Genomic DNA, 22,495 nt, shown 5'->3' on the forward strand with positions numbered 1-22,495 from the left:
AGATTGTCATGATATCGATATGACGGTGGTGAAAAAGGTGGTATTGCTAAGCCTCTTACATACATATGTAACTTATCTTTACAAACTGGGAGATTCCCAAACCAAATGAAAATGGCAAAAGTGATTCCTATCTATAAGAGTGGAGACAGACACCTGTTTACAAACTATAGACCTATTTCTCTCCTTCCACAATTCTCAAACATTCTAGAAAAGATATTCAATCACAAATTAGCTAAATGTATTGATAAATGTAACATAATAAATGAAAACCAATATGGTTTCAGAGAAAACAGATCAACCTCAATGGCTATCATTGAGGAAGAGGAATTCACAAACGCTCTGGATAAAAAGAAATCTGCAGCTGGAATCTTCATTGACTTAAAAAAAAGCATTTGACTCTCTGAATCATGACATCCTACTGGACAAACTGGAGGTGTACAGGATCAGAGGAGTAGCGCTAAGTTGGGTCAAAAGCTGTTTAACAGGAAGAAAACAATTTGTGAAGATGAATGAATTTACATCAGAGGCAAAAGGGATAAGTTGTGGTGTTTTTTTGGTAATTACAAAGCCAACACAGAGCTCTCAATTAAAGTTAATAATGACTTAATCGAAAGTGTTACAGAAATTAAATTCTTAGGGATTGTTATTGATAACAAACTGAGTTGGAAGACACACATCAGACACATACAAACTAAAGTTTCAAAAAGTATTTCAATTATAAATAAATCAAAATACATATTAGAATACAATTGTAGATATTTATTGTACTGCTCCTTAATATTACCATATTTCACAGACTGTATAGAAGTTTGGGGTAATAATTATAAGAGTTCACTACATCCTCTCTTTATGCTTCAGAAACGAGCCATCAGAATTATACATAAAGCCGGTTATCTTGATCACACTAACAATTTATTTTATCAATCCAGAATTTTAAAACTGTATGATCTTGTTGATTTTTACACTGCACAGTTACTATACAGAGCTAGTGGGAAAACATTACCGTACAATATCCAGAAACAGTTCTTAGAAAATGAAGGAGGATACAAACTGAGAGGATGCAGGAACTTCAAGGTCAGATTGACAAGAACCACAAAGAAAAGTAGAAAAATAGTTGGTGTGAAGGTTTAAGATTCAACCGTCCACGGCCCCGGACAAACCTGCAGGAGGAGGTTGGCCCATATCGGTGCATGTAACAAAGGCTTTAAGTACAGCATCTTTTCATAACAACTCCGTGATTTCTACTAGGATTTACTTTTATTCCTCAGGTTCTGACAGCAGAACTGAGGATGCTCGACTCTGAGATGAACGAGTACAAAAGTGAGAACCAAAGACTCTCCAGTGAGCTGGCAAACGTTAAGAAGAAGTATCTCTGCCAGAAAAAACTCTGCAGGTGAGTTCAGTCCAGACTCTGCTGACCTTCCTGACATGTACAACATGTCATCAAGCAATATGAACACATAACGCATAACAGCTAATTGATGGAAAATCTGAAAAGAAAAATGTAATAAATAGTACAATATGCTATTATGAAGTCAGCATGCAAATCTGACTTTTAGCCACTGGGGTGTCGAGATCATCAAACCCCCTTTTACATCTAACAAATGTCCCACAAAGTTAAAAAAAACAAAAATATTCTTTTAAGATTGTTCTAAATCTGAAGTGCTTTTGGCTGCATTATAAGAAACTGTATGTTGAACTGAATGATTGTTTTTGCTGCAAACAGCTCCTAGTGTACAGTAGGAATGGGTTTGCAGCTGAAATGAGGACCTTTCTGTTCTGTGTGTTTTACAAGTGAACAAAGAGCCAGACCCAAGCTGGAGCAGCTGGAACCACTGCCTCAGCTGAGCAGCAGAACGCACTTTACCGGAGGAGGCTTCAGGCTCGACAACCCTGTGAAACCGTTACAGCCTCTGTGAGCATTCGAAGCTGAAGGTCTGAGGAGGAGCGGATCTAATGCTGCTGCATCTGCAGAGAGGAAATTCTTCCAAATAACTCAACACAAACGATTCCGTAGATCACTTGTTATCTCAAGTAAAAATCATTTTCCTTTGATTTTCTATACCGTTTAAAGCAAAAAACATCCAGTAAGTATTATTTAAATATTTTTTTCATTTAATATTTCTCCACAGTATGATTGTTTGTTAAAGTAATTCAATCTAATTGCAAATGTACAAATATTATCAGAAGAAAAACATTTTCACCACTTCAGCTTTGGTAAAAATCCACTTTTACTGTGAATAAATGATTTATTGTCTGTCAGTCATGATTTCTTTGTAATTATCATTTAGTTAAATATAATAATTCCTGGATTTTAAAATAGCATAAATGTTTGAACAGACACGTCAGTGCAGAGGTTATTAGTAAGTAACCAAGTACATTTACTCAATTACAGCTACCAAAGGAACTTTTGGTAAAGTTTGAACCCCTCAGAATAGTTTTTCTTCATTGCACTTTTTACTTTACCAGTAAATAAGCTGTACCGTGATGACAAATAACAGTTGGTGATTGCACAAGGTGTTGTTGATCTATTGTGCAGCATTATATTTACATTGTGTACCCAAGCTAACAAATTAAAACAAAAAACCCAAGAGCATCTCTGCCAGCCGTCCTTTTACAATGCAGAAGCCAACAAGATACAAAGTACAACAACCAGGTACGTCCTTCTTTCCCTCCACCATCATTGTTAAATTCCACAGCCCACAATCCCCAGACTGATGAGCTAACAAAGCCACACAACAATCCACCTGTTAGCATGAAGACTCTCGTCTTAACAAACATTGCAAAAATTACAACAACTAGCCCCACATCCTTTCACCAATAACACATCAACATCTAATGCAATTTAGGGTGAATTCAGACTGAAAAATGATTTGTTCCAGAGTGACTCTTAATTTGTTTCGGATTTTGTCCTAAACCTTGTATTTGGTCTTTATTCAGACCGGCGTCTACCGGAGATTTCTGTTCTGGAATAAACCTGTGGCCCGGGGGCAATATGCAGTCTGTTTAGCTAATATTTTAGCATTATGCTAGCTGTTTTGTCAAAATAAGACTTTGCTTTAAAGGTTTTTAGGCAAATTTGGAGTTTAGCTAATATTTTAGCATTATGCTAGCTGTTTTGTCAAAATAAGACTTTGCTTTAAAGGTTTTAGGGAAATTTGGAGTTTAGCTAATATTTTAGCATTATGCTAGCTGTTTCATCAAAATTAGATTTTGCTTTAAAAGTCCAGCTGAAGAAAAGAATAGAGCGATGGCTGATCATCAAACGGGGACTGTGGACATTAATGCAAAGTAGTTGACAAAAACTAGTTGAGTGGACTTTGTTTATCTTTTATAAATACTGAAGTAAAAAATAAACCAAGTCATGTTGACTATCTTAAAAAAAAAAGATGGAGTCAACCTGGTTTAATGAGTCTATACAGACAATGGACATTTTTTCACCCAATTTATTGTTATTTTTCTTTCTAATTTCACGATCTTGTGTTGACATCATCTGGTGATAAACATGTTTTTGTTTTTTTTAAGTGCTGCTGATCAATAGTTTTTACAGAAGGGAGACCTTGTGACCTCTCATCAGCTCAGATGAAAATAGTTCAGTATGTTGATGTCTTGAGCCTGTTTCTGTGTTTTACATGAATTACATAACATTAAGCCTGGTTACCACTCGGTGCTAATCTAGAGCTGCAGGACTGTGCAGACAACAAAAGGAGGCACATTGTGCTACTTTGCTGTAAACACACTCTCCTTCCCCCAAACCACGGCTCCTCCTCCTCCTCCTCCTCCTCCTCCTCCTCCTCCTCCTCTCCTCATCAATATCAGGGGCTGAATGGGAGCATTGGTGAAGCCGGGACAAAGGGAGAAAGAGAGTGCGCAGAGACGAAAGCATGCAGGGAGGGGTGAGTGGATGTCGTCAGAGGCCCAGCAGTGCGCAGGCTCAGTGTGAGCTGGACTGGAAAATAGCGGTCTGTGGGAGGACGGAGGGAAGGGATCCAGAGTCCTGAGCTGTCCACACGCTGCCATCTTTACCTCTCTGATTTGTTTCGGAATGAGTGTGAGTCCTGCTGCTCATCACCAGTTATTCCCTCTCGGAAAGACTCAGATCCTCTTCATCTGAGAAGCTTCGTCTATTGCAGGTAATCAGCTTTAATTCTATTCCCATCATCCCAGCAGCCAGTCATCGAGCGCCGACTCCCCCCATCATCCTGCCGTCATCCTCTCCTTGTAACCATGGTTTCCTCCATCTCTCTCCTTGCCACTCCTCTCCCTCCCCCACCCCCTTCTTCTGGCTCCCATTTCTACCTCTGCTCTTTGAATATTGATTTAAGGCCACACATTTATGTGAGGTGAAATCCCAGCTGCTGTCTGTCATGAGGTGAAACTCTTGCTATTAAACTAGCATTAGGTCAGACCCTCATACTGACGGTAACCTGACTAATTCATTCCTCAGGATAAAGCTCAGTACAGCCAACTAACATGATACATTTTTCTGAGGAAAGCAGATAACAAACATGTATAAATGACAATAGACGACTGGAACCACTATGGGCAAAAATACAGAAGAGCTGTAGGCCCAAAAAAAGGTTCAAGTGACACCTCCATGTAGGGAAGAACTGTACGTTTGAACAGGCATGCTGGGAAATGGCTGTAATGAAAGTGGGTTCATGTTTTTTTTTTTCGTTTTTTTTTTTTGGTCAAAATTCATGAAACACAGCACCGGTTTTTCCTTTTCTGTTCTCCTTCTAGGCAAAAATATGACAATAATTGGCTCAGATGGCAAACTATAGCAGGACTAAGTGATGTATTTCTTAGCTGCTCTGAATCAAAGAATGTGGAAAATGAAGATGAGGAGGAAGGAAGGAAGCAGCGTAGGGAGCAGACAGACGTAGAAAGGATGAGACTGAAAGACGATATCCAACTGCAGACGCAGCAGCACTTTGCTGAGTGAAGTGATGAGGAAGAGGAGGCTTGCACAAGCATGTTTTTAAACCCACTCCTGTGCTGCTTACCCACTCAGGGCAGGGTGCAGCCGGAGCAAAGACTGCACCAAAAGAGGTCGATGTGCAAAGTTCCTCCAGGATTTTTCCCTTCCAGCGTTTGACAGGAAAACCTTATTTTTAAATAATAACGGTCATGTGACTACCCAACTATAACAACACTAATACACAACATATTTAGTAAATTCTGCTTTAAATGGAATCAAACTTTGTTTGAAACTATAACTTCACATTTTATGGTAATAATCCTGAATAATGAGCAGTTTTTTTTCTTCGTTTTTTTTAACGCCAGATATGACGTCATCAATTTCACAAAGTGTAAATCTAACCATTACGAGCATTTTATGCTGTTTACGTGTGACTTCACTGTGTCCTGATGAGGAAAATGTTTTTTTTTTTTGCTAAAATTGTTTGAGCGCAATGCATTGGAGTCTATATTTGCTAATGTAGCATTGATGTGTTAAAATATATATCAATGGGTGCGTGCTGGTTTTCTGCAAAGATTTCTGGGAAATTTCTAGTGCACTCGATTTTGGAATAGTAGATTCAGAAAAGAATAATTGTTATTTAGATTTTATCTGTGATCATTTAAATTGTAACTTGAACATTTTATACAACTGCTATAAACATTGTAAACTTCAGTTTTCTGTGTAAAAAAAAAAAAAGATTCAGAAAGGACTAGAAAATGGCAAATCCACCATATTGTGAGTAGGGAAGGAATTCAGAAACAGCTTCAGATGTTCTTCATGAATCCACCATTTTTTTTAGAAAAATGTCTTAAACATCAGGTTAGGTAGGAAACCTGAAGGGAGAAATTATTTAACTCACAATATAACCAGGCATGGAAGTTAAGAGCACAGAGCCCGCCTTGAGGTCATTTATGACCTTCAGAAGGTCTGAACCAGCTCTCGACACCTCATCAGTTAAATCTCAGCTGGTGTAGCTAATTAACTGCAGTTTACCAGTGAAGCCAACTGGAGGGGTTCCCTCTGGGACCTGCTCCCCTTCTGCTGGGTCCACCTCCAGCTCATTGTCTGAGCACGATGGAGCCCCTTCATGAGGTGAGGTGAGCAGGAATTAGAAAAAAAAAAAAAATGGCAGTGCTTTGAATAGAGTCAGTGGAGAATTTCTCAAAGAGTAATAAAAGTCCAAAATGTTTTTTTTCATGTACCGTACAGAAGTGGCGTTGTGTTAACGCTGTCTCTCTGCTGTGTAGGGCTCCCAGAGCAGCCTGACGGGGACGCCATGGAAGCCCCTTTAGTGTGCTTGGATGAGGAGTTTGAGGACCTTCGGCCGTGTCGGATGGAGGATCTGGACCATCCGGCTCTCAGCCACTCCTCTTTCTCCACCACCACGGTCCCGCTTGCCTCCATCACCCGAGAGGACTTCTCTGAGCTGGAAAACTTCTCTGAGATGATGAGCTTCAAGTCCATGGAGGACCTGGTGAACGAGTTCGATGAGAAGCTCAATGTCTGTTTCCACAACTACAACACCAAGACTGAAGGCCTGGCGCCCATACGCAGCCAGTCCCACAACCAAGAGGATGAAGAGCGCCTGCAGGATGAAGAGTGAGTTTTCTTAGCCTAATGTCTGGAACAGTGCTGCCACAAACGATTATTTTAATAGTCAACCAATAACAGATTAGTTTTTCTCAGACGGGTCATGTGCAAACTGAACGTAAAAACACACCTTAACCATCATTAGCTTTAAACTAACTAAAACTATATATATAACATTAGCTGTTATAATGCTAGTGTGAATGCTGTAAGCTGAATTTGGCTGTTGAACATGCTAGTGCTGATAGCTGAAGATGCTGAAACTGATAGCTAAAAACACTGGAGCTGATAGCCAGCTAAAATATTAGCTGAATGCCAAATTAGCCCGAAAAACCGAAAAAAAGCCCAATTTAGCCAAAACAGCTAGCATGATGCTGAAAAATTAGCTAAACTATTAATTAGCCTAAAGAAAAGAAAAAAGCCTAAATTAGCCAACATAGCTAGCACGGTGCTGAAATATTAGCTGAACTCTAAATTAGCCTAAAAAACTGAAAAAATTCGAAATTAGACAAATTAGCTATAGCGTGTAGCTGAAATATTAGCTAAGCTGCAAATTAGCCTAAAAACACTGAAAAAATCCTAAATTAGCCAAAACAGTTAGCATGTAGCTGAAAAAATAGCTAAACTCCAAAATAGTCTAAAAAACAAAAAAAAAATGCCTAAATTAGCCAAAATTGCTTGCATGATGCTGAAATATTAGTTAAACTTCAAATTAGCCTAAAAACTGAAAAAAATCCTACATTAGCCAAAATATCTAGCATGTAGCTGAAATATTGACAAAAAAAGCCTAAATGACCTTAATAAATGCCAAAATAGTCCAAAAAGCTAGCATAAAGCCATTATAACTTTCAACTTTACTACACTCTGACTCCATATAATATAAAATAACAACTAATCGACTATTAAATTTGTCGCCGACTATTTTAATAGTCGATTAGTCGTCGATTGGTCGACTAATCAGCCCTAGTCTGGAATGTTTCCACTTCCTGTAAAATATTCTCTTTAAGTTCTTCTTTGGTCAAAGTGAATCCAACAGCACCGCTCTGTGTTCCAGTTGTTTCCCATTATGAACTGGTTCCCTGATCCAGGCTTTGAGATAAACATCCTCCTGACTCCCTGAAGATAATGGGAGATAGACGTATTCCTGTGTAGATGCTGCTGTAAACACACAGTGGAGGATATTCACTCCAGTGTAGCATCATCTGTTCTTTAAGCACATGTCCACGTTTAGGATCCGAGGAGCGCAGTAGGAACCAAAATCACAAAGCCCTCTTTACTTCTGGTTCTTTAATGAAGCGTGTGTTCAGGTCCTGAAAGGTCAGGTAACATTTCACCAACGAAACAGTAACTTCCTAATGATCTGTCTATGGGATGATCATCAGCCAATGTACTGGCTGGAAGGTTGTGTCAGTCTCAGCCAAACCTTTTAATAATAAAAAAGGATGAAATACTAAAACATTTCATTTAAATATTTATACTGTCAGCTATATATATAAGATAAGCAATTTATGAATACTTTTTTATTTAAAAGTGTAAAAAAACACTAATTTAAAATATAAATGTTTTGAAAACAGATTTTCAAAGCTGAATGTTGTGTTTCCTCTAAGAAGATCAGACAGAATGAGCAGAAACACACCATGACGCATGGAGAGATTTAAGGGAAACATTTTCTTCTCGATTGACTCAGTTTTTGTCAGTTTTTTTGTGTGTTTCTTACAGAAGTTGTGTGGAAGTGAAGGGCAAATGCTGGTGAAATTAGCAAAGAATACATTTACACCAGACAGAAGAAAACATTGCATGAAGTGGAAAAAAACACACCAACAAAAAAAAAAATAAAAAAAAAAAAATTATATGCTAGAGTGCACAGAAAACAAAAATTAAACAGAGAAAAAGAAAAGGAATTATATTCTGAGAAAGAATAATCAAAATAATTTCTAAATAATTAGAGAAACAGAAAAAATATTAGAAAAAAACATTTACAAAATATAATTAAAAAATAAAAATAAAGTAGTTTAAATCACTGAAGCTGATAGAAAGTTAAAATATCATCAAAACTCCAAATTAGCCTAAAAAAACTGAAAAAAAAAAAACACAAATTAGCCATAACAGCGAGCATAAAACTAAAATGCTAAACTCCAAAATAGTTGCTTTTCTCCTTTAGAATGTGAGCTCCGGTGTTAAAGGTTTTAAAGCATCATATTACTGGGTATAAATCCACGACTCGTCGATTGCATATCCCTGCGTTCCTCTCAGCCAGGCTGAACCCTGAATAATTCAGCGTGCAGTTTTTCATGCCTCAGTTGTTGTTGGCGGAGTGTCAGTGGCTGCTGCTCCACCAGCTGACTGCCAAGCCCTTTTTGGTGTGTGTGTTTGTGGCTCCAACAGAGACGTCTCTGCATAGAATTCAGCTTAACACATCCTGACAGGGAGGATTGTTTGATAGAGGGGTTTTTTTAAATAGTTTAATAAAAATCCATGTTGGTGAAAAGAGTTTTCTGTTTCTTTTAGGGGTGTAATGATGAATCGATTTATTCTCCGACAATCCAACCTGTGTGAGGCAGAATCGAATCAGCCTATAGAAAATAGTTTCAAAATTAAAAATATCAATAATCAAATGGATGTTGGAAAATACCGTTTGGATTGAAGCGTAGCAGGTTTATTTTACTATAATGTAAAAAACACACAAGCAGCAAAACTGATTCCAGTCTAATGTGTGGAAACGCTTTGAATTTATCAAAGTTGTGACCTTACAGTGTGGTAGAATGTTCTGATGATGGATTGTTCTGATGTGGAGAAATAACAGTGAGCTGAACTTTATCAAACTAAAATGTGAATGGATTTGATATTCATTCTTGAAGAAATACAATGAATCTGGAAAACTTCCTCTGCACTGATCAGTACCAGGTATTTATCTTTGAGTCAGACTGGTGGAATCTGAGGATCTCATTCACTGTCTGGTGAGAGCAGCAAACACAGACTGTAAGCAGCTATAAATAGACCAGGAGGCAGAGCTGCTGTTCTTGACACCGTCAGAAACATGGTGTTGTGTTTTGGCAAACAACAAATATGTCAACATGACTGAAAACCTCACTGGAAACGTCGACTATAATCCGATATGTGGTTGAAAACACTGTTGAGCATTTGGACTTAATCCCTGCAGCTGCGTGCTATGAGACGTGGCAGAGCGCAGCAGACTGATGGAAGGAAAGCGTTAAACCGAGGGAGGCTGTTAGTGTGTGGTCGGCCCTGCTACTCACAGGTGAAATGACAGAACCTCATGTCACTCGTGCACAATGACAGGCTGGAAACCAGCATCCAAGTCCGCTCACTGAAATCGACCTGTAAAAAACACTATTTAACGCACTTCTAAAACATATATGTTAAAATAATCTCCTTTCTGCTCTGTGACTGAACAGATCCATACAAACCTCCACATCAGGGGTCTCAAACTGGCGGCCCGCGGGCCATTTGCGGCCCCCTCCTTAACATGAAAGGTCAATGTCTACTAAGTAGTATCTTCAGCATGTCCACGCTCTACTAGCATCTCTCAAATGTGATTTCACAGAAGATCAAATAACTTATTTTCAAAACGTATCTAAGCAGCTAGTAACCATGTTGTTCAGCACAAGATAATATTTGCTTTTAACTCATAAAAGATCAAACTTTTTACCAAAGTTTTGCTTTGCATATAAAATCTGTTCATTCTGGAGGTAGAGTTGAACAAACAAGACGTCTTCAGGTCAACAGGATGTAAAAACCTACATAGTTTATCATCTATGTAAACCTCAGACATCAATTTATACATTTAAATAATCTAAATTAAATAAATGCTAATTAAGTAATCTTTCCTTAAAAAAAATGCTATTTTCTTTTTTTTTCTTTTTTTGTTCCTTTTCCAATCTTTGTCTTCAGCAGTCTTACACTGCAAACCCCTGACATAAACGATGGACCAAAGACATGGGCGATGGACCAAAGACATAGACGATGGACCAAAGACATAGGCGATGGACCAAAGACATAGACGATGGACTAAGGACATAGGCGATGGACCAAAGAGATAGACGATGGACCAAAGAGATAGGCGATGGACTAAGGACATAGGCGATGGACCAAAGACATAGACGATGGACCAAAGACATAGACGATGGACCAAAGAGATAGGCGATGGACTAAGGACATAGGCGATGGACCAAAGACATAGACGATGGACTAAGGACATAGGCGATGGACCAAAGACACAGACGATGGACCAAAGACATAGACGATGGACCAAAGAGATAGACGATGGACCAAAGACATAGGCGATGGACCAAAGACATAGACGATGGACCAAAGACATAGGCGATGGACCAAAGACATAGACGATGGACCAAAGACATAGGCGATGGACCAAAGACATAGACGATGGACCAAAGACATAGGCGATGGACCAAAGACATAGACGATGGACCAAAGACATAGGCGATGGACCAAAGACATAGACGATGGACCAAAGACATAGGCGATGGACCAAAGACATAGACGATGGACCAAAGACATAGGCGATGGACCAAAGACATAGACGATGGACCAAAGACATAGGCGATGGACCAAAGACATAGACGATGGACCAAAGACATAGGCGATGGACCAAAGACATAGACGATGGACCAAAGACATAGGCGATGGACCAAAGACATAGACGATGGACCAAAGACATAGGCGATGGACCAAAGACATAGACGATGGACCAAAGACATAGGCGATGGACCAAAGACATAGACGATGGACCAAAGACATAGGCGATGGACCAAAGACATAGACGATGGACCAAAGACATAGGCGATGGACCAAAGACATAGACGATGGACCAAAGACATAGGCGATGGACCAAAGACATAGATGATGGACCAAAGACATAGACGATGGAACAAAGACATAGGCGATGGACCAAAGAGATTGGCGATGGACCAAAGACATAGGCGATGGACCAAAGACATAGGCAATGGGCCAAAGACATAGACGATGGACCAAAGACATAAGCGATGGACCAAAGACATAGACGATGGACCAAAGACATAGATGATGGACTAAGGACATAGACAGTGGCCCCAAAACATATTTTTGGAACAAATGGAACCCCATACTCTCCGGCCACAGCCAGACTCCGCCTTCAGTGCCCCCAAAGTAAATTGAGTTTGAGAACCCTGATCTACATGATGACCAAACACACGTTAAGTCAAAACATTAAAGATTAACAGTCTGTCTCTGTTTCAGGCCTTAAATAACACTAACCTAAACGACTTAAAAAACGCACGTGTTGGTTGGTTTGTGAGTTAAAATAAAATGACCAGCACTAAGATTTGGAAATGACTCATATAGAACAAAATGTGAAATAAATGAAAATATCATCTTAGTACAAGTTTCTGGAGTCTTAAATCAATAATTTCTACTGTCAATAGTTTGGAGCAAAAGGATTTTGACTCATTTTAATCATAATTTCCTTATTTCTCAGCTCTAGAAACAGATCCACTGTGCTGATTTTGAGAAAAGCTTGGAAGGGTGTTGAGCAAAGCTGAAGTAAAACAACTTTAGATATCTTATTTAAAAACAAGGTTTGAAATCTTTTCAAGTATTCAATAGTTTGCAGTGTAATGTTCTGTTCTCACAATTGTCTTTTTCACTTTTTATTTCATATACAGTAAATGCTGTATTAAAAAGTAGCCATCCGATTTTGATAATTCAGGGTTTGGTGGTTTCAGACATTTATTTTGTAGTTTGGGCCTGCAGGCCTGACTGGTGAGGTAAACCGCATTGTGAATGGGTCGTCTGTGTGATGGTGGATGGAGCCGAGACAAAGCAGGACGAAACCCACGCAGAGACAAAGGAGACTCTCTCCAGGCTTGTCATTCATTCGCAGATGGTCACTGGTCGGAGTTGCAGTCAGAGACATTTGTAAATAATGATGTAAGAAACCTTTTCAGACCTGCCATGGAGTCCTGTCAACAAGAGCATTCTGGATTCTTTGTTTCCTTGAAACACGGAAATGTTGTCTGTTTGAGTAACTGGAAATCTGTGGAGCTGCTGGAAGGAAATGTTTTTTTTTGTGAGTCTTTTGTTCGTGGATGTTGTCCGCTGACATGGATGCACATTTGTGGTGTTTTTCAGTGTGTGGGACGCGTTAACCGACAACTACATCTCCACCTGGGACGCCACCAACTCTGAGGGACTCAACGGCAACCTTTCAGACCGTGAGGTACACATTCAAAAAAGAATTCAACCATCTACTCGAGTGTTTACATTTGATTCTTCTTTCTTTACTCTGGTGATTTAGAAATGATTGAGTCTTAAAATCCACTCATGCTTCATATTCTGCTCAGAACAACAAACTTTCTTGAGAACTAATAAAAATAGCATTATTTTTCTCAGTTACAGAATAAAAAAATCTGATTTTCATTTTGTTTTATGCATTAATCATGCAGGCATAAAAACAAACTAAGGACTATAGAGTGTGCACACACCAACGCACATTGTTTGGTAAAATCAAACATAATTTAAAGGGTAACCAAACAGGACAGTTGGAGGCTGACTCCATTTTCAGCCAAGATTTAAAAAATGCCCCAAAGAAGGGGGTGTGGCTAGTGGAGCCGGACTGAGCGCCAGCGGTGTGGCTTGGATCTATGATTGACAGTTAGGTTAGCTTTATGTAGCGTATTCTGGATCAATATGAACAGTGGTTTTTCGTTGTTGTGTTCAATTAAAAAAAACAATAAAATATGGAGAGTGGTACCGGGCGAAGTGACGCACGTTTCTCCACAGAACTTTCTGAGGATGTTGATGATTTATCTCCTCCCTCTTCTCCTGAGGCTGGCGCTAATAGTCCAAAATCTTTTCGCTTCGAGGCTCAAGCTGCTTTTGCAATACCCGACAGTGGGGAGGGTTTGCGTGTCTGAGAGTGGTAAAATGCCACTAGCTTCATAGCTAATAAAAGCTAACACATTAAACAAGCAATCATAAGTGAAATCTTTATTACAAATCCATCACCAGAATGGAGTATTCTGGATTCAAGGTCAATTATACTCAACTTCCTATTCCACTGGAAAGTTGGGTAAGCCAGTCGTAGATTTTTGATAACTGAAGGCAAAACACCTACAAGCCATGCTAAAGCTAACTCGCTAATGTCCGACCGTTACAGAATCAAAGGTGGGCGGAGCTTTTATACTGGATCTGCAGAACATGATGACGTGAAACTTCTGGGACTTACACCAGTTGACCAACCACAAAATTCAACTGTTATACCTCTTTTCAACCTGTTGGGGGCAGCACACACACAGTTTTTGGCTATATTTTCATGAATTGAACAAGTTTATTTTAATTTGTCAAACATTTGGCACTTTTAACAGCACTTTTAAAGCCGCATTTATAGAGGTCTACAGACAAAAAAGTTGATTTAGTGTTTGGTTACCCTCTAACAAAGACACTGTCTAAATTATGGACATCTTGTTTGAAATCTTTCGACTTTGTGGTGGAAGTTGGCTTATTTATCCGGAGACGAGCTCCCAGCGTCACAGTAAGACATGCCTGACCTACCCGACAGCTCCGACAGTCTGGGGAGATCCCTCCTCCTCTCTTGAATAAATGCAACCAGACAGCAGCCATTTTATGGCCCAAGCTTTGTTTGGAGTCCCCCTGGGGAGCAGAGTTACCTTTAGCTTCTCCTCCCAAGAGCTTTTAGAGATGTTTAGTCTGATATTCTTCTCTCTCCATCTAAATGTAATCTTAAAATCCTTGCCAACACCGTTTGTGTAGCTTGACGCACATTCACCACTTTTAAAAACAACTCTTTCAGGATTCAATCACCAAAAAGTATATGTTTGTTTAATGAGACATTAATATTTCTTCTGTTAAATGACCATTTTGCTGTGAAGCCACGTTAAGATTAAAGCTGCTGAGTTCGTATTCTGACTCAATTGCAGATTTGTGAAAAAGACGAGGAGGAGATGAACGAGAAGAACGACAACGCCAACTGCCTGAACGATGAGCCGCTCATCACAGCAGATCAGGTGTGTGTCAAGACACATGAGATGTTCTGTTTTCATCAGGAAAATCGAACCGGTTAGATTTTAGAAGGTGTGGGAGTTCGTCCCCACTGCCCCTCAGAGTCTTCATGAAGGATCGAATCACATCTTTAGTCAAGATAAAGAGAGTATTAAAGACTCAATTCGTTCTTTCATAACACCAAACGTATTCAGAGGAAGGACCAGACCAGCTGGAGAAGATGCTCCACAGACTCCTCTGGTCTCCAGCGACCTCTCCAATGCCTGCCTTAATGTCTCCTTTAGGTCATCGAGGAAATCGTTGAGATGATGGAAAACTCTCCTGATCCTGGTGAAACTGAGGAGGAGGATGAAGAGGAGAGCAGCCACTGCTCCTCCAGAACCAACCCCTCCCTGCTGGAGGAGATCAGGCAGCTGTCACAGGCCTCCAACAACAACTGCTCCTACGAAGGTAGAGCCACGGCAGCACCTGTTTTCTTCTCCTCAATCAACATCTCCACCATAAAGACAACACAGCTTTGTTCATCAGAACGAATCACTTTTCACTGTTTTGTGTGGGGATGAGAAATACTGACTGGAAGCACAGAAATAAATGTTGTTTAGGAAAAGCAGAAAGAACTTCAGGGGATTCTAGAGTTCTTCTGAGGAACTGTTGCAGGAATCCTCAGAGGATGAAGGTGAATGAATGAATGAATGAATGAATGAATGAAATGAAATGGTTTCTTTCAAGCAACCAGGCCATAATACATACATAACATCACTTAATGAATCACAAGTTGATCGCTTGAAAGGGAGTGGAAGGAAGTGAACTTATATAATCCCACCCCGACTCGACCATACCATTTTCTCTACATGAATTATCAATATCGGGTTCAGGACTTAATATGAAATATTTATACTCTACAATAACAGATTCAGGTTATAAAGGATCATTAATATCAGTGATGTAATCAAATTTCAAAACATCTACAGACAAATCATTGATTTTAAACAGTAACAATAATCTAAATATTCTCATTTAAAAAGACAATTTGCGCAGATTGTATTCAAAGAATTGTGATAATTCAAAAATTAATAAGTAAAAATCATCCTCAAAAGTTAATGCAGATCAGTAGTTTGAGCTGAATCAGTGCTACATCACAGTTCAGGAACAAGTTTAAGGCCACATAATCGTTCTGAGAGACTGTAAAGGTCGCATTTCAAGGGAATTGTGCTCGAGTGCAGCTCAGAATCGGGTCAGAGTTCACATCCAGCGGTTTGTTGAGTTCAACTTTTGCTTCGATTAAAGTTTCAACAACAAAACAACACAAATCCTAAGATCAAAAGAACACAACGCCTAACAACAAAACAACACAACTTTTAACAATAAGACAACACAACTCCCAAGAACAAAAAGCACAACTTCTAAAAAAAAAAACCAACACAACTTTTTACAAAAAAAACACCACACAACTCCTAACAACAAAACAACACAAATACTAACAACAAAACAACACAACATTAACAGCACAAGTCCAAGCATTGAAACAATACAACAATGAAACATTTATGAGGAAAAAAAACATTCCATTACAAACAAATGACCTTTTCAGTCTCTGGTAAACAGGTGTGTGTGTGTACATGTGTGTGTGTACATGTGGGTGTGTACATGTGTGTGTGTTTTTGGCTGTGCACGTGTGTACTTTTTTCTTAGCGTTTGATCAAAGGTTCTTTGCTGAATTTGCATGTATTTCTTGCTTCTTTGTTTAACTTCTTTTGCTGTTGTGTTTCACAAAAAAATATCCGGAGTTTCACAGAAACTTTATTACTAATGAAATAAATCAACTTATATTTAAATCTAAATATAAAGTCATATTTGAACCACCACATTTGAATCTCAATGTAGTGGCACAGATAGAATTTTCTTATAAATATTTCTGAAGTTTTAGTATAGACAGAGACTGTAGTTATAGTTGTGTATTACACTCTATTAAAAATATACAGTACAACAAGGAAGTGAATATTTATGTTGAAGTTTTTTTTGTTCATTCTAGTGGTTTTATTTGTTTTATCTGTCCCCTTTGTTACATTGGATTTGGGTTTTAAAGATCTCTTCCTCTCCTCCATGCGTCCTCCAGGCCTGAGCTTGATGCCCAGCTCGGCGCTGGTGGAGCTGCTGCACCGAGTGGAGGCAGCCATCCGCGAGTACTCCGAGGAGCTGGTCAACCAGCTGGCTCGGAGGGACGAGCTGGAGTTTGAGAAGGAGGTGAAGAACACCTTCATCACTGCCTTGATGGAGGTTCAGAACAGGCAGAAGGAGCAGCGAGAAAGCAACAAGCGCAAGCGCCGGGACAAGGCCCTGAGCCTGCAGGGAGGGGGGACCGTGACCACGAACGGGGGCAACTCAGGGGTCACGGGGCGCACCGAAAAGACGGGAACCATGCCTGTCAAGGTGAGAGTGCTGCTCATGTTAGTATTTGTAAAACTGCGTAAAAGAATGAATTTAGAGTTTCTGTTTTATCTGAATAAATCACAGAAAGAAGAGATAACAGAAATACCTGAATCATTGATCTCAGATCCATTAGCCGCTAAAACATCTTCCAGGAAAGTCTTTGTTCAGGAAGAGCCAATCCAGTCCACTCACAGCAGACTCTAATGGATTTTCCATGCAGTTCAACTCCTCTGTCTGTTTGCTGATACCTGATGCTGCACTACTGTAAAACAACAAAGGAAACGTAGAACCTTGTCTTCATGTTTTCTGTCCGGAACTAAAGTCAAAACCTCTTCCCTAAAGTGAAAACAGTTTTATGTAAGAAAATTTGTGTTACTTGAAACTGATGTGGTGAAGAAGCTGAGTCAGTTACTTTTAACAATGTTTCCCATGTTTCTGTGTTTGTGACCTTTAGCGCTTCAGCATGGAGGGATTGTCCAACATCCTGCAGACGGGCATCAGACAGACATTCGGAAGCTCAGGAAATGACAAGCAGGTGATTTCTGTGGCTCAAGGGGATAGAATCCATCCATCTATTTGTCCATCCATCCATCCATCTGTCCATCCATCCATCCATCCATCCATCCATCCATCCATCCATCCATCCATCCATCCATCCATCCATCCATCCATCCATCTGTCCATCCAGCAAAGATCTGCCAAAAATCTCTTTGCTCCAGCAGTAAATAATCAAACCTAAATGTCCTTACTCTAACGACATGGGAGAGGATATAGACCTTTTCCCAGCTTTGCACTCAGTAAGATACAATTCTTGTTAACTTGCTTTCCCCATCTTTAACCCTTTAACACCTGAGACGTCATCTGTGAAGCTTAAACACAAAATCTTTAAGATATTGTAACTTTTCAACTGTTAACATGATAATTCTAGTAGATTCATCAGAATTGTGTTTGTAATTAAAACATTTCAGTAAACCAAAGAACATAAACACTTTAGGTCCGGAGTTAAAGGGTTAAAGTCCACCACAATCCAAGCTGCGTGATAACTTCTCTCTAAACCACATTAAGATGTTTATCATTTAGTTAGGTTTGATCATTTTGTAAATCCGTCTTCCACACATCTCTCCCATTTCTTACACACTCCCACTATGAATATTATTCAGACCTCCTGGAGGAGCTGGAGTCAGTTTTTAATGAGATGTATGGCATGATGTTCAAATGATGAGTACACATTTTTATTTTGGCTTTATCTACATTAGAGGTTTTGTGTCAAACTTCCACTCTAACTATTTTTGTATCTATTGTAAAATTGTTTTCAGTGATCTTTTAATTATGATTATGCAGTTTGTAGCCCCATCAAAAAAAAAAACCAAAAAAAAACTGTCTTTTTTAAGACATATTTACTGCAGCACAGCAGGAGTTAATTAGAAATTCTCAACAGGTTTGTGGGTGGGACGATTGCTGCAGAAGTTAGCTTTGCCAATTTCCCAGCATGCCTTCGTTTAAACTCTCTCCTGCCAGTTTATAGCACCTCACAATCCCAAACTAAGATTAGTGAAGTGGAAAAAAAAGGCTAACCTATGGAAGGGTTTTTTTTAGCCATAATTCAAAGTATTGTGCATTCCTCAGTTGACAATTCAATTTGCAAATTCATCATGGAATTAGAAAATGCATTTTGCAATTGACTATTCAATATGAAAAATGACAACTCAGTATGATAATTTTAAAAATTAAATATTAAATTAAAACAAAATCTATTTCATTGTAAATTGTCATGGGTTTTTAATGTCATTATTCAAATGACAATGCATTTTGTAATTTCCAATTCATTTTATAAAAATGACATTTCAATACATGGTTTGATTTAAATTCATTTTAACGTAACTTAGAATCTATTTCATTGTAAAATACCACATTTACTTAAATCAACTTGTAAACCAGACCCCCTGATGTAATGCATTCACATTTGCATGTGTGGCGCTTTATGCCAAAATTAAAATTGAAATGCAAATTGTCAGACGCTCATCAGGGCGGGGCCTTCCACCTCCCTACATCTGGTAAATCCCGCCCCCACTTCCTTTGGTCGACCAAATAAAAATATTAAGACTCAACTAACCAACTGAATTGTTTGGCGTTGGAGGTCAGATAAGATAATATGCTATCTGCTAACGAGTTAGCTTCTATGCGGATGACTACGGCTGCTGTGTTGTTGGAAATTGAAATATTTATTGTTTCATAATTAAGAATGTGGTTTCAGACTCTGTCTGCCTCATCTCACATTTAGCATCACTCTTCCTACAGTAATAGAGAAGCCTTAGTTTTTAAAACATGTTTTGTTTTTTACAGACAACTTTCAAACTGCCTTTCCACATCACAAGCATAACCTTACAACAGATGAAAAAAAAAATCATGATGATGTTGGAACATTTCTATGAAATAATCTGAACCTTGAATCTGTTTCAGTATCTAAACACTGTCATCCCATATGAGAAGAAAGGTACCCCACCATCTGTTGATGACCTGCAGATGCTCACTAAAAGTAGGTGTAAACACAGACACATCTTAATTCAAATGAAATGATAAATGAATGAATAAAGACCTTTCTGTGTGTTTTAGTTCTGTATGCCATAAAGGAGGACAGTGAGAAGGTGCCTACACTGCTGACTGACTACATTTTAAAAGGTAAACACAAGAACTCTACATGTAACGTTTTTGGACAAATTGGATTCAGCTGTTTTTCTTTGCTTATTCCTGTTTTCTTCCTTTTCAGTCTTGTGTCCAACCTAAAGCAGCACCAGGCCACAGGCAGAAGTGTGACGGAGGAATCCTTTCCCAGGCTTCTCCAAGCTTTTCTCCTCTGGCCCAACATGCATGAGCCCCCATTTTTCATTATTATCAACCATGAATCCTCATCGCCAACATGATCTTGTTTAACTAGACCACAACTACTGCCTCTCGCTGAGCGCACCTCCTCCCTTCATGCTTAATGGTTTCAAGCCAAACACAGAACAAGTGGGACGGCTCACATTTACAGGACTTCACTACTGGAGCATGAGTACAGCAACAATCTCAAGATCAGTGTGGTACAGGGATGCAGTGTTCTCACTGCTTCAGTGTCTTTCATCTTATGTCTCATAGCAGCCAAGTTTCAATGTCGCACGTGACCAGGCCTCCACCCGTTTGCCATGCTCCACTACCAGAACCCACCGGAGAGCCGATGACTTTTTTCACTGGTGCAAACGAACTATGATCCACATTTTCCAGTTTTGTTCCAGTGATTTCTTCAGATCTAAAAGCCATGGACCTTTTTCTGCCAACTGAGTACTGTAGCTTCACTAGAATGCAAACAAGCACACTCCTTCAGCAGGAGCAGTTCAGTGCATTCCAAAGCTTCTTTCAACATCTCCAAATCCAGTGCTCTTCAGCCTTTTTTGTCCAAATCTTTGTTTCTCACTCTTGTCACATTCATGTAGAGCTTGATCATAGCAAACGCTTTGGATTATGTTCCACCTGAGCAGTCTGTAGTTGTATCATTGAGTCTTCCATCATATCATCTCCTAGTGAGAGAAGCTCTTTCCTGTCAGGTGACTGCATTTACACATTAGCCTATTTATGACTTTCTTTGCTCCATGTAAGTGAATGTGCAAATTCTAATAAAACATTAAATCCTTACGAGTTCCTTATAAGTTCCTTATGTTCTTATTTTTTAAAAAGATTTTCTGATTCCAGTCCTTTTTTTAGGTTAATTTAATTAAAATGTATGTTTTTACAGAACATTCTCACTCCCAACTCATCACATATTGACGTTTGGTTAAGAACCCCTTTGTGTCAAAAACTGACATTTTGGTGTCCCCAGCCTGCGTTTTTTGAAGTGCTGAACCTCCAGACTGCAAATTGGAACTGGTCCAGAACCAGGATGAAAAGCACACCGGTACCCTAACCAGGTACAAGTTTGCGTCTGGACCCGGTTTGCGCCTGGTACAGTCTGTTACCGGTTCAGGTCCGGCACCGCATGTGGTAATGCTTCCGGTTAGGGTTAGGGTACTGTTACTGGGTTTGGGTACCATTACAATGCAGTACTAGACACTGACTGGACTGTGAACCCTTCTGCGCCTGGTACTGCATTCGGTACCACGTCCCAAGGGTTGCGGACCCTTCAATTTACGAACAGCCACTATGCCAAAAAACGATGAGTTGGAGACACTCAAAACATCAAAAAGTAACGCAGAGATGTCCTTAACCAAACTTCAAAATGTGACGACATGGGTATGAGAATGTGTTGGTTATATTACATTACTTTTTTTTTTGTCTGCTAATCTTATAGATAAACATTCACCCATTGGCAAACTTATGACCTTGCTAGTCCTCAGTTGGATCCCCTTTGGCCTTCAGAATTGCCTTAATCCATGGTGGCATAGATTTAACAAGGTACTGGAAACATTCCTCAGAGTTTGGTCCATATTACCATGACAGCATCACACAGTTGCTGCAGATTTATCAACTGAACATCCATGATGTTGATCTCCTGTTCCACCACATCTCAAAGGTGATCAATTGGGTTTAAATCTGGTGTCTGTGGAGACCATTAAAGTCCAGTGAACTCATTTTCATGTTCAAGACACCAGTCTGAGTTGATTCCAGCTTTACGACATGGAGCCTTATCCTGCTGGAAGTAGCATCAGAAGATAGTAAACTGCGGTCATAAAGGAACGGACGTGGTCAGCAACAATACTCAGGTAGGCTGCAACATTGTAACCATTCTCATTTGGTAATAAGGGCCCCCCAAAAAATTCCCTCACACCAGGTACGTGCACACTTAGGGCCCTTGGGATGCTTGAGCATCTGCCATTTTTGCTTCATATATTATTTGTATTCATTATTATACAAGAAAAAAGAAGTCGCTAGAAAACCCCCTCGGCATTCTATTGTACCCATTTACTCCCTGGGGTTCTGAGCTTCTGCAGGAGGTTGAGAGGTACCGGGTAAACATAGTTGGGCTCGCCTCCACGCAGAGCCTGGACTCTGAAACTCAATTCCTCACCACCATGCTGGAGTTACACATGGTAAGAGGCAGCTGGCTAGTGAGGGCATACTCATGACCTCCCAGCTTAGCCGTCATTTCTGAGCATCCGGTTTTCTTGGTCTCTCTCGAAGGAGCACTGGAAACTGCCCCAACAGGGGACTCCATTGTCCACCTGGGGGACTTCAATGCCCACATGAAAAATGACAGTGGCACCTGGAGGGGTGTGATTGTTAGGAATGGCCTCCCTGATTATCATAGCTTGCCCATAACAAACACCATGTTCAAGCACAAGGGTGTCCATCCTCACACATGGTATCAAGACACCCTAGGCAGGAGATCAATGACTTTGAAGTCATTTCAAAGTCAAGTCAAAGTCAAAGTCAACTTTATTGTCAATCCTTCATATGTGCTGACATACAAAGAATTGAAATTCCGTTTCCTGCTCTCCCAAAAAAGAC

At 39.6% G+C, this 22,495-nt stretch overlaps 2 protein-coding genes across 2 annotated transcripts in view; both read left to right on the forward strand.

The window, feature by feature from the left end:
• cfap58 (cilia and flagella associated protein 58) overlaps nucleotides 1–2,269 on the forward strand; it is a 17,218-nt gene extending 14,949 nt beyond the window's left edge. Inside the window, exons 17-18 of the mRNA XM_024261700.2 lie at nucleotides 1,269–1,393; nucleotides 1,796–2,269. Coding sequence (XP_024117468.1) covers nucleotides 1,269–1,393; nucleotides 1,796–1,919 — 249 coding nt within the window. The 3' untranslated portion in view covers nucleotides 1,920–2,269. The remainder of the gene's footprint in view (nucleotides 1–1,268; nucleotides 1,394–1,795) is intronic.
• A 1,571-nt stretch (nucleotides 2,270–3,840) lies between these two features.
• Nucleotides 3,841–20,689, forward strand: fez1 (fasciculation and elongation protein zeta 1 (zygin I)). The gene is made up of 10 exons (XM_024261691.2): nucleotides 3,841–4,133; nucleotides 6,211–6,562; nucleotides 12,698–12,785; nucleotides 14,506–14,592; nucleotides 14,872–15,037; nucleotides 16,704–17,017; nucleotides 17,472–17,552; nucleotides 19,478–19,553; nucleotides 19,631–19,696; nucleotides 19,785–20,689. The coding sequence occupies exons 2-10, from the start codon at nucleotides 6,240–6,242 to the stop codon at nucleotides 19,799–19,801; spliced, it is 1,218 nt and encodes a 405-aa protein (XP_024117459.1). The 5' UTR covers nucleotides 3,841–4,133; nucleotides 6,211–6,239; the 3' UTR covers nucleotides 19,802–20,689.
• Nucleotides 20,690–22,495: the final 1,806 nt, after the last annotated feature.

The sequence above is a fragment of the Oryzias melastigma genome, linkage group LG14 (assembly GCF_002922805.2).
Source record: "Oryzias melastigma strain HK-1 linkage group LG14, ASM292280v2, whole genome shotgun sequence".
Lineage (NCBI taxonomy): Eukaryota > Metazoa > Chordata > Actinopteri > Beloniformes > Adrianichthyidae > Oryzias > Oryzias melastigma.

Bases quoted from the DNA above. Each gene is read 5' to 3' on its own strand.
- fez1 (XM_024261691.2), top strand. From the start codon at position 6,240: ATGGAAGCCCCTTTAGTGTGCTTGGATGAGGAGTTTGAGGACCTTCGG. The intron at 12,786-14,505 runs GTACACATTCAA...ACTCAATTGCAG, and splicing joins GCAACCTTTCAGACCGTGAG to ATTTGTGAAAAAGACGAGGA. The intron at 14,593-14,871 runs GTGTGTGTCAAG...TGTCTCCTTTAG, and splicing joins CGCTCATCACAGCAGATCAG to GTCATCGAGGAAATCGTTGA.